This window comes from Hordeum vulgare, chromosome 4H (genome assembly GCF_904849725.1).
Source record: "Hordeum vulgare subsp. vulgare chromosome 4H, MorexV3_pseudomolecules_assembly, whole genome shotgun sequence".
Taxonomy (NCBI): domain Eukaryota; kingdom Viridiplantae; phylum Streptophyta; class Magnoliopsida; order Poales; family Poaceae; genus Hordeum; species Hordeum vulgare.
Window position 1 is genome coordinate 447,373 of NC_058521.1, and position 15,213 is coordinate 462,585.

A 15,213-nucleotide genomic window follows, 5' to 3' on the forward strand; every position below is an offset into this window, starting at 1 on the left:
ATGTATCCACACATGTAAATGAGTCTTCATTCAATACAATTATAGCATGGATAATAAACGATTATCATGAACTAAGAAATATAATAATAACTAATTTATTATTGCCTCTAGGGCATATTTCCAACAGTCTCCCACTTGCACTAGAGTCAATAATCTAGTTCACATCACCATGTGATTCCAACGAATCCAACACCCATATAGTTATGGGGTCTGATCACGTCTTGCTCGTGAGAGAGGTTTCAGTCAACGGTTCTGAAACTTTCAGATCCGTGCGTTCTTTACAAATATTTATGTCATCTTATAGATGCTGCTACTACGTGCTATTCGGAAATGCTCCAAATATCTACTCTACTATACGAATCCGTTTCACTACTCATAGTTATTCGGATTAGTGTCAAAGCTTGCATCGACGTAACCCTTTACGACGAGCTCTTTAACCACCTCCATAATCGAGAAAAATTCCTTAGTCCATTAGTTACTAAGGATAAATTTTGACCGTTGCTAGTGATTCAATCATGGATCACTCTATGTACCTCTCAACATACTTTGAGTCAAGGCACACTTCAGGTGCGGTACACAGCATGGCATACTTTAGATTCTACGGCTAAGGCATAGAAGACGACCTTCGTCTATTCTCTTTATTCTGCCGTGGTCGGGTTTTGAGTCTTACTCAAATTCACACCTCACAACGCAACCAAGAACTCCTTCTTTGCTGGTCTATTTTGAACTCTTTCAAAAACTTATCAAGGCATGCATCTTGTTGAAACTTCTATTAAGCGCTTTCGATCTATCTCCATAGATCTTTGATGCTCAACGTTCAAGTAGCGTAATCCAAGTACTCCTTTGAAAACTTCTTTCAAACAACCTTGTATGCTTTACAGAAATTCTACATTACTTCTGATCCACAATATGTCAACCACATATACCTATCAGAAATTCTATAGTGCTCCCACTCACTTCTTTGGAAATACAAGTTTCTCATAAACCTTGTACAAACCCAAAATCTTTGATCATCTCATCAAAGTGTATATTCCAACTCCGAGATGCTTGCACCAGTCCATTGAAGGATCACTGGAGCTTGCATACTTGTTAGTATCTTTAGGATCGTCAAAACCTTCTGGTTGTATCACATACAATGTTTGCTCAAGGAAACCGTCGAGAAAACAATGTTTTGACATCCTACGTGCAATATTTCATAAATAATGCATCAACAACTAACATAATTCCAACAGACCTTTAGCATCGCTACGAGTGAGAAAGTCTCATCATAGTCAACTGTTTGATCTTGTCGAAAACATCTTTGCGACAAGTCGAGCTTTTCTTAATAGTGACTTATCACCATCATCGTCTGTCTTCTTTTAAAGATCCATCTTTACTCAATAGTCTTATGACCATCAAGTAGTTCTTTCAAAGTCTACACTTTGTTTTATACATGGATCCTCTCTCGGATTTCATGGCTTCCAGCCATTTGTCAGAATCTGGGCCCACCATCGCTTTCTCCATAACTCATAGGTTCACTGTTGCTCAACAACATGACCTCCAAGACAGGGTTACCGTACCACTCTGTAGTAGTATGCGACCTTGTCAACCTACGAGGCTTGTAGTAACTTGATCCGATGCTTGATGATCACCATCATCTGCTTCCACTTCAATTGGTGTAGGCGCCACAGGAACAACTTCCTGCACCCTGCTACACACTGGTTGAAGTGATGGTTCAATAACCTCATCAAGTTCTACTACCCTCCCACTCAATTCTTTCGAGAGAAACCTTTCCTCGAGAAAGGATCCGTTTCTAGAAACAAACACTTTGCTTTCGGATCTGAGATAGGAGATGTACCCAACTGTTTTGGATATCCTATGAAGATGCATTTATCCGCTTTGGGTTCGAGCTTATCAGACTGAAACTTTTTCACATAAGTGTCGAAGCCCCAAACTTTCAAGAAACGACAGTTTAGATTTCTCTAAACCTCAGTCTATACTGTGTCATCTCAACGGAAATACGCGGTGCCCTATTTAAAGTGAGTGCGGTTGTCTCTAATGCATAACCCATAAACGATAGTGGTAATTCGATAAGAGACATCATAGTATGCACCATACCAAATAGTGCGTGGCTATGACGTTCAGACACATCATCACACTATGATGTTCCAGGTGGCATGAACTGCGAAACAATTTCCACATTGTCTTAACTGCGTACCAAAACTCATAACTCAGATATTCATTTCCATGATCATATCGTAGACAGTTTATCCTCTTGTTACGACGAACTTCACTCTGAAACGGAATTGAACTTTTCAACATTTCAGACTTGTGATTCATTAAGTAAATACTCCTGTATCTACTCAAATCGTCAGTGAAGTAAGAACATAATGATATCCACTACGTGCCTCAGCACCCATTGGACTGCATACATCAAAATGTATCACTTTCAACAAGTTACTATCTTATTTCATCTCAATGAAAACAAGGCCTTGCTCATGTGGTATGATTTGCATGTCACTAGTGATTCGAAATCAGGTGAGTACAAAGATCCATCAGCATGGAGCCTCTTCATGCAATTTATACTAACATGACTTAAGCGGCAGTGCCACAAGTAAGTGGTACTATCATCATCAACTCGTATCTTTTGGTACCAATATCATGAACATGTGTAACACTACGATCGAGATTCAATAAACCATTGAAGGTGATTATTCAAGAAAATAGAGTAACCATTATTCTCTTTAAATGAATAATCGTATTGCAATAAACACGATCCAATCATGTTCATGTTTAACGCAAGCACGAAATAACAATTATTTAGGTTTAACACCAATCCCGATGATAGAGGGAGCGTGCGACGTTTGATCATATCAATCTTGGAAACACTTCCAACACGTATCGTCACCTCGCCTTTAGCTAGTCTCCGTTTATGCCGTAGCTTTCATTTCGCGTCACTAATCACTTAGCAACTGAACTGGTATCCAATACCCTCGTGCTACTAGGAGTACTAGTAAAGTACACATCAACATCATGTATATCAAATACACTTCTTTCGACTTTTGCCAGCCATCTTATCTACCAAGTATCTTGAGTTGCTCCGCCTCAGTGATTGTTCCCCTCATTACGGAAGCACTTAGTCTCGGGTTTGGGTTTAATATTGGGTCTCTTCATTAGTGCAGCAACTGTTTTGCCGTTTCACGAAGTATCCCTTCTAGCCCTTGCCTTTCTTGAAACTTAGTGGTTTTACAAACCATCAACTATTGACGCTCCTTCTTGATTTCTACTTTCGCAGTGTCAAACATCACGAATCGCTCAAGGATCATTGTATCTATCCTCAATATGTTATAGTTCATCACGAAGCTCTCACAGCTTGGTGGCAGTGTCTTTTGGAGAACCATCACCATCTCATCTGGAAGATTAACTCCCACTTGATTCAAGTGATTGTCGTACTCAAACAATCTGAGCACACGCTCATCGATTGAGCTTTTCTCTTTTACTTTGTGGACAAAGAATCTTGTTGGAGGTCTCGTACCTCTTAACAAGGGCACAAGCATGAAATCACAATTTCATCTCTTTAGAACATCACTTATGTTCCGTGACGTTTTACAACGTTTTCGGCGCCTTGCTTCTAAGCCATTAAGTATCTTGCACTGAACTATTGTGTAGTAATCAGAAACGTGTATGTCGGATGTTCACAGCATCCACAGACGACGCTCGAGGTGCAGCACACCGAGTGGTGCATTAAGGACATAAGCCTTCTGTGCAGCAACGAGGACAATCCTCGGTTTTACAGACTCAGTCTGCAAAGTTTGCTACTATCAACTTTCAACTAAATTTTCTCTAGGAACATATAAAAACAGTAGAGCTATAGCGCAAGCTACATCGTAATTCGCAAATACCATTAGACTATGTTCATGACAATTAGTTCAATTAATCATATTACTTAAGAACTCCCACTCAAAAAGTACATCTCTCTAGTCATTTGAGTGGTACATGATCCAAATCCACTATCTCAAGTCCGATCATCACGTGAGTCGAGAATAGTTTCAGTGGTAAGCATCTCTATGCTAATCATATCAACTATACAATTCATGCTCGACCTTTCGGTCTCATGTGTTCCGAGGCCATGTCTGCACATGCTAGGCTCGTCAAGCTTAACCCGAGTGTTCCGCGTGCGCAACTGTTTTGCACCCGTTGTATGTGAACGTTGAGTCTATCACACCCGATCATCACGTGGTGTCTCGAAACGAAGAACTGTAGCAACGGTGCACAGTCGGGGAGAACACAATTTCGTCTTGAAATTTTAGTGAGAGATCACCTCATAATGCTACCGTCGTTCTAAGCAAAATAAGGTGCATAAAAGGATTAACATCACATGCAATTCATAAGTGACATGATATGGCCATCATCACGTGCTTCTTGATCTCCATCACCAAAACACCGGCACGATCTTCTTGTCACCGGCGTCACACCATGATTTCCATCATCATGATCTCCATCAACGTGTCGCCATCGGGGTTGTCGTGCTACTCATGCTATTACTACTAAAGCTACGTCCTAGCAAAATAGTAAACGCATCTGCAAGCACAAACGTTAGTTATAAAGACAACCCTATGGCTCCTGCCGGTTGCCGTACCATCGACGTGCAAGTCGATATTTCTATTACAACATGATCATCTCATACATCCAATATATCACATCACATCGTTGGCCATATCACATCACAAGCATACCCTGCAAAAACAAGTTAGACGTCCTCTAATTTTGTTGTTGCAAGTTTTATGTGGTGACCGGGGGTATCTAGTAGGATCGCATCTTACTTACGCAAACACCACAACGGAGATATATGAGTTGCTATTTAACCTCATCCAAGGACCTCCTTGGTCAAATCCGATTCAACTAAAGTTGGAGAAACCGTCACTTGCCAGTCATCTTTGAGCAAAGGGGGTTACTCGTAACGATGAAACCAGTCTCTCGTAAGCGTACGAGTAATGTCGGTCCAAGCCGCTTCAATCCAACAATACCGCGGAATCAAGAAAAGACTAAGGAGGGCAGCAAAACGCACATCACCGCCCACAAAACCTTTTGTGTTCTACTCGAGAAGACATCTACGCATGAACCTAGCTCATGATGCCACTGTTGGGGAACGTCGCATGGGAAACAAAAAATTTCCTACGCGCACGAAGACCTATCATGGTGATGTCCATCTACGAGAGGGGATGAGTGATCTACGTACCCTCGTAGACCGTACAGCAGAAGCGTTAGAGAACGCGGTTGATGTAGTGGAACGTCCTCACGTCCCTCGATCCGCCCCGCGAACAATCCCGCGATCAGTCCCACGATCTAGTACCGAACGGACGGCACCTCCGCGTTCAGCACACGTACAGCTCGACGATGATCTCGGCCTTCTTGATCCAGCAAGAGAGACGGAGAGGTAGAAGAGTTCTCCGGCAGCGTGACGGCGCTCCGGAGGTTGGTGATGACCTTGTCTCAGCAGGGCTCCGCCCGAGCTCCGCAGAGACGCGATCTAGAGGAAAAACCGTGGAGGTATGTGGTCGGGCTGCCGTGGAAAAGTTGTCTCAAATCAGCCCTAATACCTCAGTATATATAGGAGGGAGGGGGAGGGAAGAGGCAGCCTCAAACCCTCAAGGGTTGGCCGAAATTGGAGGTGGAGGAGTCCTACTCCAATCCTACTTGGAGTAGGATTCCACCTTCCCACTAGGAAACTCTTTCCAGCTTGTGTTTTTTCCTTCTCAAACCTTATGGGCCTTAGTGGGAACTTATTCCAGCCCACTAGGGGCTGGTTTATCTCTTCCCATAGCCCATGAGACCCCTTGGGGCGTGACACCCCTCCCGATGGTCCCCGGCACCCCTCCCGGCACTCCCGGTACACTACCGATGAGCCCGAAACTTTTCCGGTAATGCACGAAAACCTTCCGGTAACCAAATGAGGTCATCCTATATATCAATCTTCGTTTCCGGACCATTCCGGAAACCCTCGTGACGTCCGTGATCTCATCCGGGACTCCGAACAACATTCGGTAACCAACCATATAACTCAAATACGCATAAAACAACGTCGAACCTTAAGTGTGCAGACCCTGCGGGTTCGAGAACTATGTAGACATGACCCGAGAGACTCCTCGGCCAATATCCAATAGCGGGACCTGGATGCCCATATTGGATCCTACATATTCTACGAAGATCTTATCGTTTGAACCTCAGTGCCAAGGATTCATATAATCTCGTATGTCATTCCCTTTGTCCTTCGGTATGTTACTTGCCCGAGATTCGATCGTTAGTATCCGCATACCTATTTCAATCTCATTTACCGGCAAGTCTCTTTACTCGTTCCGTAATACAAGATCCCGCAACTTACACTAAGTCACATTGCTTGCAAGGCTTGTGTGTGATGTTGTATTACCGAGTGGGCCCCGAGATACCTCTCCGTCACACGGAGTGACAAATCCCAGTCTCGATCCATACTAACTCAGCGAACACCTTCGGAGATACCTGTAGAGCATCTTTATAGTCACCCAGTTACGTTGCGACGTTTGATACACACAAAGCATTCCTCCGGTGTCCGTGAGTTATATGATCTCATGGTCATAGGAACAAATACTTGACACGCAGAAAACAGTAGCAACAAAATGACACGATCAACATGCTACGTCTATTAGTTTGGGTCTAGTCCATCACGTGATTCTCCCAATGACGTGATCCAGTTATCAAGCAACAACACCTTGTTCATAATCAGAAGACACTGACTATCATCAATCAACTGGCTAGCCAACTAGAGGCTTGCTAGGGACGGTGTTTTGTCTATGTATCCACACATGTAAATGAGTCTTCATTCAATACAATTATAGCATGGATAATAAACGATTATCATGAACTAAGAAATATAATAATAACTAATTTATTATTGCCTCTAGGGCATATTTCCAACACAAGCTTGATCAGACATGCCAAAACCTTATCAAACTTCCTTACAATTGTCTCCAATGACCTAACAAATCTGTTTTCTGCTTGTCTTACAGATTGAGGGGAACCTACTATCCATAAAAACAGGCCTAGAGACTCAACTGATGACATTCTTTTAGTGGACTTTAAACCATAGGAATCAACAAGCACACTATACAATTTCTCAAACACTGGTCTGTGCATTCTAAACATGTTGTAACAGGCCATTTCGTTGTGTAGTGTTGTCATAACCCAGTCATGCCCAGACTCTATTGGTACTCTTCTAGGTCCTTTGTTACAGTAAGAGTCCAAGTGGTACATACCAATCATGCAGGCCATCTGCATCATTCTTCTCTTTCTTTTTTGGTGCATGAACAACATCAGTGCTTCGTCATCACTGCTGCTCCCATCATCACTGCTTATTCCATCAACACTGTTGTCATCATCCTGAAACATGCAAACATTAGTACAACTTATTCATCATGCACCACCTCTGGAACTTGAAAACATTAGTACGTGCAAATTAAACACTTGAACATGGAATGGTCATTTAACAAGGTCACACAACACAAGTCCATTACATAGTTCTATTAAAAAGGACAATCAAGATAACTAGTACACTAGTACAACTTCTTCATCATGCACAACCTCTTCAACCAAGTCAGCCTAGCCTCATTAGTTGAAATGTTCTCAAATATGACTTTGTTTGCCTCATCTGCAAAAAGTTGAGTCGCCATGAAGTACTCAACACTTGTTTCTTCTGCACCACATTTAACTGCCAACAATTGACAATGAGTAATGGATTCCTTAGTGTTGTTTGATTTCTTCTCTCTTGCCTTGTCCTTTGCTTCCTGCCTTTTGTTTGCATATTCAGTGATCATGTCAGAAGTGTTATCACTGTTAATAGTATTGATGAGCCCTGTCATTAGTTTCACCATTGGGCTCTTGTGTTTCTTTCCTGGGCTTGAAGCTGACTGTTCACCGCCGCTGCTCCCCCTCTTCTTGCTCGTGGTGCTCATTGGACTCTCCTCATTTCCATCATCGGCAACATCATATTCTTCTTCATCATCTTCATCTAAGGGCACATAAGCTGATGATCCATCAACTGCCACACCTTGAAATAGCTCTATTAGCATATCCAAATACTCAGGATTGCCACCCTTGAATTTTCTGACATCTGGTCTCTCCTGCATCATTAGTTAGATAATTAGTACAAGGCTGAATAATGTAAACAAGTGTGAGCAATTCAGATGTAATTGGAAAAATAATGTATGTACCTTAATTATTTTTTTCCACCACTCATTTGATGCGGTTATAGCTCCATCTCCAGTTCGGCCACAACCAGTTTGCTGCCCCAACCACACCCAAGCAGTATAGTAGCTCTTGAGTCTAGCAATGCAACTTTTGAATTGCTTGGTACTATGCAGGAGGCCCACACGCTGATAAATTTTTTTCTTCATGTTATTGTATGCTCTACTTGTCCAAACACCATTCACACAGTGCCCATCCCTAGCTTCCTCACAGGCGATGTTACAAAAGAAAGTAATATGCGCGTCTGTCCAATCGGCCTTTGCAATGGTTTTCTAAACAAAAATAACAAGTGCACAATTCGAACATAAATAACAAGTAGACATTTCAAACCAAAAACAACAAGTTCACACAATTAGCTAGCACAAAAAAAAGATGAATTTTAACGCTGATACAAAAAAAGAACTATATACACAATTTAAAAAGTTACCTCTCCAAAACCATTGTTGTCATCTTCATCTTCAAAGCCTTCATTCCCGTCGACATCTTCTGAAGACGCAGCAGTTGACGACACACGTTGCTTCCCCGCAGTTTTTCCTCTAGTGCCGACAGATGAGGACGCATTGGCTCGACCTACGCCGCGCCCGGTGACCTGCGACACGGTCCTCCCACGGCCTATGACGCCCCCTCAACGGCAGCTACGGCCTGGGCGACGAACGGACGCAGGTGAGAGCCGGCTCGACCTCTGATGTTCAGAGACCGGCTGCGACCTCCTCTGCCCTGGGGCATGGGCCTACCACGACCAGGTCCGATCGGAGGAAGGCCATGACCAGCCGACTGGTCGAAGAGGAGTTGCTGGTACGAGCCCAATTCCGGGAAATCGTCGACGTTGCTGTTGAGATCCAAGGAACGCCCGAAACCCATTCCCCTCCCGAGATTTCCACCGGCGGATGAGAACTGAGACAAAAAAGGCATCTGCTCGTCCTCCTCATCAGCCATGGTACGGTCACCTCGGACGCAGGGATCCTCATCAGCCATGGCGCGGTAACCTGCAGTTAATATGAATCATCATCAGCCTAATTGTCAACAGCAAACTAGAAATATTATCATGTGCAAGAATTGATTATTAACTTGCAATGGATGTATGAGTGAGTGCACCGATCACAGTTTGCTACATGTGTTAGCAAAAATTCAACAGCCCTAATGCAGTACTCGATCAAGCTGAGACGTAGGTAGCATACCAGGATATATATGGGACAATGAATAATTAGATGTGCCAATCAATATAACCAGCCAGCAGAAAATATGAACCTGCAGATGAACTAGCGAACCTGCAGATGAACTAGGGAGACGAGGCGGCGGCCGGGCGGCGGCCGGGCGGCGTCGGGGCGGGCGGCGGGGCGGCGGCGTCGGGGCGAGCGGGCGGCGGGGCGGCGTCTGGGCGGGCCGGCGGCCGGGCGGCGACGGGGCGGGCAAGGACGGGGCGGGCGGTGCGAGCGTCGAGTCGTCCTGTCCCTGGAGCGATCGGGGCAGGCGGTGCGAGCGTTATGGGACCAGAATATAAGTCCCAATAAGCTCCTATTAGAGAGTCTTATTTCATAAGTCCCAATTAACCATAATAAGTCCCAATAAGTCCCTTGTGTTTGGTTTAGGTGGGACTTATAGGGACTTTTTTAAGTCCCAAAACCAATAAGGCCCTGTTTGTTTCATAAGTCCTGGGACTTTTTTAAGTCCCAACTTATAAGTCATAAGTCCCTACCTGTTTGTTTACAGGGACTTATAAGTCCCGAGTCCCTACCTGTTTGTTTAGGGGGACTTATAAGTCCATGTTGCACCTGCAGATGAACTAGCGATCAAGTCGAGTACTGTGGATGAACTAGCGAACCTGCAAATGAACTAGGGAGACGAGGCGGCGGCCGGGCGGCGTCGGGGCGGGAGGCGGCTGGGCGGGCGGCCGGCGGGGCGGCGGCGTCGAGGCGGGCGGGCGTCGGGACGGGCGGGCGGCGGGGCGGCGGCGTCGGGGCGAGCGGGCGGCGGGGCGGCGGCGTCGGGGCGGGCGGGCGGCGGGGCGGCGGCCTCGGGGCGAGCGGGCGGCGGGGCGGCGGCGTCGGGGCGAGCGGGCGGCGGGGCGGCGTCTGGGCGGGCCGGCGGCCGGGCGGCGACGGGGCGGGCGGCCGGCGGCGGGCGGCGACGGGGCGGGCGGCCGGCGGCGGGCGGTGCGAGCGTCGTCCTGTCCCTGGAGCGATCCGGGCAGGCGGTGCGAGCGTTATGGACGAGAAAATAAGTCCCAATAAGCTTCTATTAGAGAGTCTTATTTCATAAGTCTCAATTAACCATAATAAGTCTTAATAAGTCCCTAGTGTTTGGTTTAGGTGGGACTTATAGGGATTTTTTTAAGTCCCAAAACCAATAAGTCCCTGGAAACAAACAACCTCTAAGTCCCTGGAAACGAACACCCTCTTATGAAACAAACAGGGTCTAAGTCCCATTATTGTATCCAGTTGAATTTTGAACTTGTTCAAACCCTGTCTAATTTTTTTCTTGTTTTAAATATTTAAATGCGATGAATATAGATCTACAAACGGATCATTGGTTCAAAGTTAAAAGTGTTATGAAGTGAGTAATTAAGTCAAAAGTATGAGTTGATGAACCTAAGCTGAAAGAATAAAATATGTCGAGAGCAATAAATTCCTACTGTCAAACAGTGATTGAAGCCCAGCAAACAAAAGCAAGCAATCCCATGTGTTTAAGCAAAATGAATGAAATACTTCGTATCTGATTGCATACGCACACGTCAACCAAACAATGCCACAGAAGCCCGTAAGTTGATTCCGTAAAAAAAGTTCGTGGGTGTAGCGTTGTCCAACAATAATAATCGATAGAGGGACTTTGCTAGACGTACGGACTTTTACGGGGGATTTACAGGCTCCTTAACGTTGATTGGCCGGAATTGATTAAGATGCAGAGCCTCATCAGTGAAATTCAGGGGATGGCCAATTAGAAAAACGCACAATTCCGAGTTCGTAAAACTCTGTAAAATGTGTCCGTAAATTTAGCATTATTGATAGACAGATACCACATAGAAGAGAAAGAAGAACTGATGTATGGTTGGGCCGGTTAGTGCGGATGACACATGGAGCCGGTTCACATGGTAACGATTGTACTGCACCGTGCACTACAGCGGAGGATCCTGACCCGATGGACCCACCTACTTAGAGGTTGGGTAGTTGGGCCCACTTGGCAGCATACCTGGCCAAACGGCACGGCCCGTCATATTCATGCCCGGCACTACAGAACACGCCTCGTCAGAGCACGTTTATTAAACGGGTCGTACCGTGCCGGCCTGCGTGTCCGGGGTCCAGGCCCAAGCACAGCCCGCGGTACGCTGGGGCACGCTGACCCATTTGATTATTTATTTATTTTTAAAACAGACCAAAAAAAATCAAAAATCCCTCCTAAGCCCTCATAATCTCCCTCCTAAACCCACCCTCTCCCGCGCCTCCTCCCTCCCGCGGTCCCACCCCAGCCCGTTGGCCGCCTCGCGCCCTGCCCCGCTCCAACGGCCGGCCGCTCCCATCGCCCGAGGCGTGCCGTGCCGTGTCACGGGCCGGCCAACGCTAATCGTGTCATGCCGTGCTGGCACGCGGGCTCGGGGTGGCGGCCCACGGCGTGCTCGTGAGTGGCCCGAGCACGATTAGCCCGTGTCATGGGGATGTCGGGCCGGGCCGACTAGCACGGATCGTTTGGTGAGATTTGCTTGGCAGTACTTGGAGTTAAAAAAATAATATCCAATTCATGATGTTACCTGACGAGAGGTTGGTGTGTGTGATAAGTTTGGGACTTGTTTCACTCAACTGCCCACCCACGCCACGCAAGGAAGCAAGCAAGGAAACCGTCCGTCCCTATCTCTCATCTATCCATCCATCCACTTCTTCCTCTTCCTCTTCCTCTCTGCTCTGCTTTGCTTCTCGGCCAAGCCAAAGCCATCGCCTCTCTCCTCTCCTCTCGCCGGCGACGACTCTCCGGCAGGTAATTTAGGCGACCTCCCCTCCATTCTTGTAGGTTTCTTCTTCTGCTCATAGATGAATGGATCCATCCATGCACTAGAATCTGACAGCCAGCGCCTCTGTTCCTCTGCATCTGTATAATCAATCCCACAGGCCACACCAAGCAACAAGGAGGAAATGGCGGGCAGCGACTGGGAGGTGGTGTCGCTCACGGCCTCCACCTACGCCGCCGCACCAGGAGGACCAACCTCGCCACCGCCACCGCCACCGACCCTCCTCCACCCCCTCCACAACACAGAGACAGAGACAGAGCTTCCCCCTCTTCTTCTTGTCCCAAATCCTCCTGCTCCCCCTCCACACTTGTTCATGTCCCAGCACTTCAATCTGCCAAAGAAGGAGCCACTTTTTAGTAGTACCCATCTTCTTGAGAATACCGGAGGCCAAGAATTAGAATCCGACGACCCTGCCGTGCCGGACGCTGACGCCGACGGTCTCAACCTCAACATGCCCTGCCCACAAAACTACTGGGACGATGCGCCGGTTCTTGCTAGTCCCGCCGGCAGTGGCCCGCAGGAAGAAGGAGGAGGAGGGGAGGAGCCGCAGCAAACCACCATGCCCTGCTCTCTTCCTGACGCTGCTGCTGTGGGTTCTTCTGCCCTTCCTGACGACGCCACGGCGGCTGCTCCTTCCGGCGGAGGAGGAGTGGGCGCTTGCAACTGCAATGCCGCTCAGGCCTGGTGGGAGAAGACCTTCTCCTTCCCGCGCAGCGACGGCACGCAGCCCCTCGCCTTCCGCTTCGTCTTCGTCGCCGGCAAGCTGCAGATTCAGGAGGAGGACAACCTCCGCCCTGCCCCTGTCCCTGAATTCGGCCAAACCCAGGTAGTACCTACAAACTCCGCTCTGTTTTAGACCAACAACTCTGTTTTTTCTGCTGCTTAATTACATTACATACCATTATCATTGAGTAGCTAGATAGGATAGACACATGATGAGGAAATACCAATTGCTGATTCTGATTGAAACCAAGTAAGTACCAAGATTTGTAGACTGATTGACACCAAGCCGCTGATGATTAGCACTGGAGCAATAGTAATACACGTGCAACCAAGAGTTGCAATGAAATGTCAGGACAGTGAATAGTAAGCTAGAGCACTAGGGTAGTCCTGCATCATTCCGCTGTATGTAGTAGAGTAGTAGTATATGCTTGCTTGCCAATGACCCGGGGAATTACTTCTACTTTGCGCACAGCCCTTGCTTGTTGCAATTTTGCACCGGTTATGGATTCAAAATCTATGATAACATCACTTTTTTCTCTCTCTTTGCTGTGGGAAATTAATTATTTCACAAGATCTCAGCTGCACGGTGACTGAGAGAAAACCCTGGAGTTTGTGCAAGTGAGGCTCACATCTCATCTGTGTGCTAGCTAGCCAAATACACCACCACACTAGCATAATTGTGTTGTGTAGCCTAGATACAATTTTGACACTAAGTAATGCTAATGATGATTATTACTACAGCAATACATTTGCAACCAAGAATTCCACTGAAATTACCTGAACCTATAACATCCTTTTTTTTTGCCATTGTAAAATTATTTCAGAAGATAAGCTGCGTGAGTGAGCCACTTGGTCAGGTGAAAGTCGGCATGCTTGGTGGTGGAAGCCCTGTCGCTCAGCAAGGGTAAATTAAGTACACAAGCTGCATAGTATGTTGCTGACGATGACGATGATGATGAAAAACTAGTGTGGTAGCTAAGAAGTTGATGATGACTTCGATCGATGATGATGACGAAAATGGTGTGATGAATCTTTCTACTTACTGTTATATGTAAGTGGAGTGGTAGTAGTTAATCAGAGATATTTATGGTTGAGCAGTAGTATTGGTTAATTCCATCTTGCTAGCTAGAGTGGTGCTTGTCAAATAAAGTGTGTTTAAGCAAACAGAGATATATAATTCTTCTTAGAAGATCATCAAGCATATTGTATATGAGATGAATGCGGTTTTGTTGGCTTCTGTTTGGCGCGCAGGTGATGTGGACATGTGGTGATAAGTACTACCTTCCCTTTGTTGTTGTGCCTTAATATAACCCGTTTTTGAACGGAAAATGCCCCTGTGAACCTGGTGATAGATGAACCCTATAAACTATTTCACGGACGTTTTTTGGCAATTCAAGAGAAAGTCATAAATCTTTGAAACTTTTTTGCGAACAAACTTGACTTATTGTCCTACTTGTAAGAAAAATTGACAAAAAAAAAACTGCCTTAAGAAATTCTGAGTATAACAACAAATTGTCCTTGACAATATAGAGTGAATATAACACCTAGTCATTTCGCCCCCCAATTTTGTTTTACAGGTAGGTCAATAAATCAAGTTTGTTGCCAATAATTTCGTGATTATTCGACCAATTTTGACGAAAAACTTTAGCGTGTGTGCTAGCTAAGTAAGAAGTTGATGATGACTTGGACCGATGGTGATGACGAAAAGGGTGTGGTGAATCTTTCTACTAACACTGATATGCAAGTGGAGTGGTAGTAGTTAATCAGAGATATTTATGGGCGAGCAGTAGTATTGGTTAATTCCATCTTGCTAGCTAAAACGTGTGGTGCTTGTAAAATAAAGCGTGATCAAGCAAGCAGAGAGTATATTTCTTGTTAGAAGATCATTGACCAGGTATACATGAAATGGACGGGATCTGTTGACATCTGTTTGGCAGACAGGTTACGTGGTGATGTGTGCTACCTCTGTAATTTAATACTATAGGACATTTTAAAAGTTTAAACTTTGATATAAAACGTTTTTGTGCTTCAAGTTAAACTGCAAAAACTTGTTAAATTAAACTACGGGGGTAGTAAGAGCCAAAAGGTTGGTGTAGAAGATCATTGAGCAATTATTTTTTTTGCACGGTTGTAGGTGTGTGTGCGTTTGTGTCCGGTACTATAGAGATGGATTGTTGTTGAGTTGGGTATCCATCAACATCAAACATATAGAGCTAGATAGTATACTACTATCTCTG

General features: G+C 45.6%; 1 protein-coding gene across 1 annotated transcript; it reads left to right on the forward strand.

The window, feature by feature from the left end:
• The first annotated feature begins 12,029 nt into the window (after positions 1-12,029).
• On the forward strand, positions 12,030-14,213 carry LOC123446798 (ATG8-interacting protein 2-like). The gene is made up of 3 exons (XM_045123341.1): positions 12,030-12,222; positions 12,354-13,079; positions 13,801-14,213. Exons 2-3 carry the CDS (start codon positions 12,378-12,380, stop codon positions 13,882-13,884), a joined length of 786 nt encoding a protein of 261 aa, XP_044979276.1. The 5' UTR covers positions 12,030-12,222; positions 12,354-12,377; the 3' UTR covers positions 13,885-14,213.
• The last annotated feature ends 1,000 nt before the right edge of the window (positions 14,214-15,213 follow it).

Excerpts from the sequence above, each read along its gene's own strand:
- LOC123446798 (XM_045123341.1), top strand. The coding sequence starts at position 12,378 with ATGGCGGGCAGCGACTGGGAGGTGGTGTCGCTCACGGCCTCCACCTAC. Across the intron at positions 13,080-13,800 it reads CTGAATTCGGCCAAACCCAG|AAGATAAGCTGCGTGAGTGA; the intron begins GTAGTACCTACA and ends AAATTATTTCAG.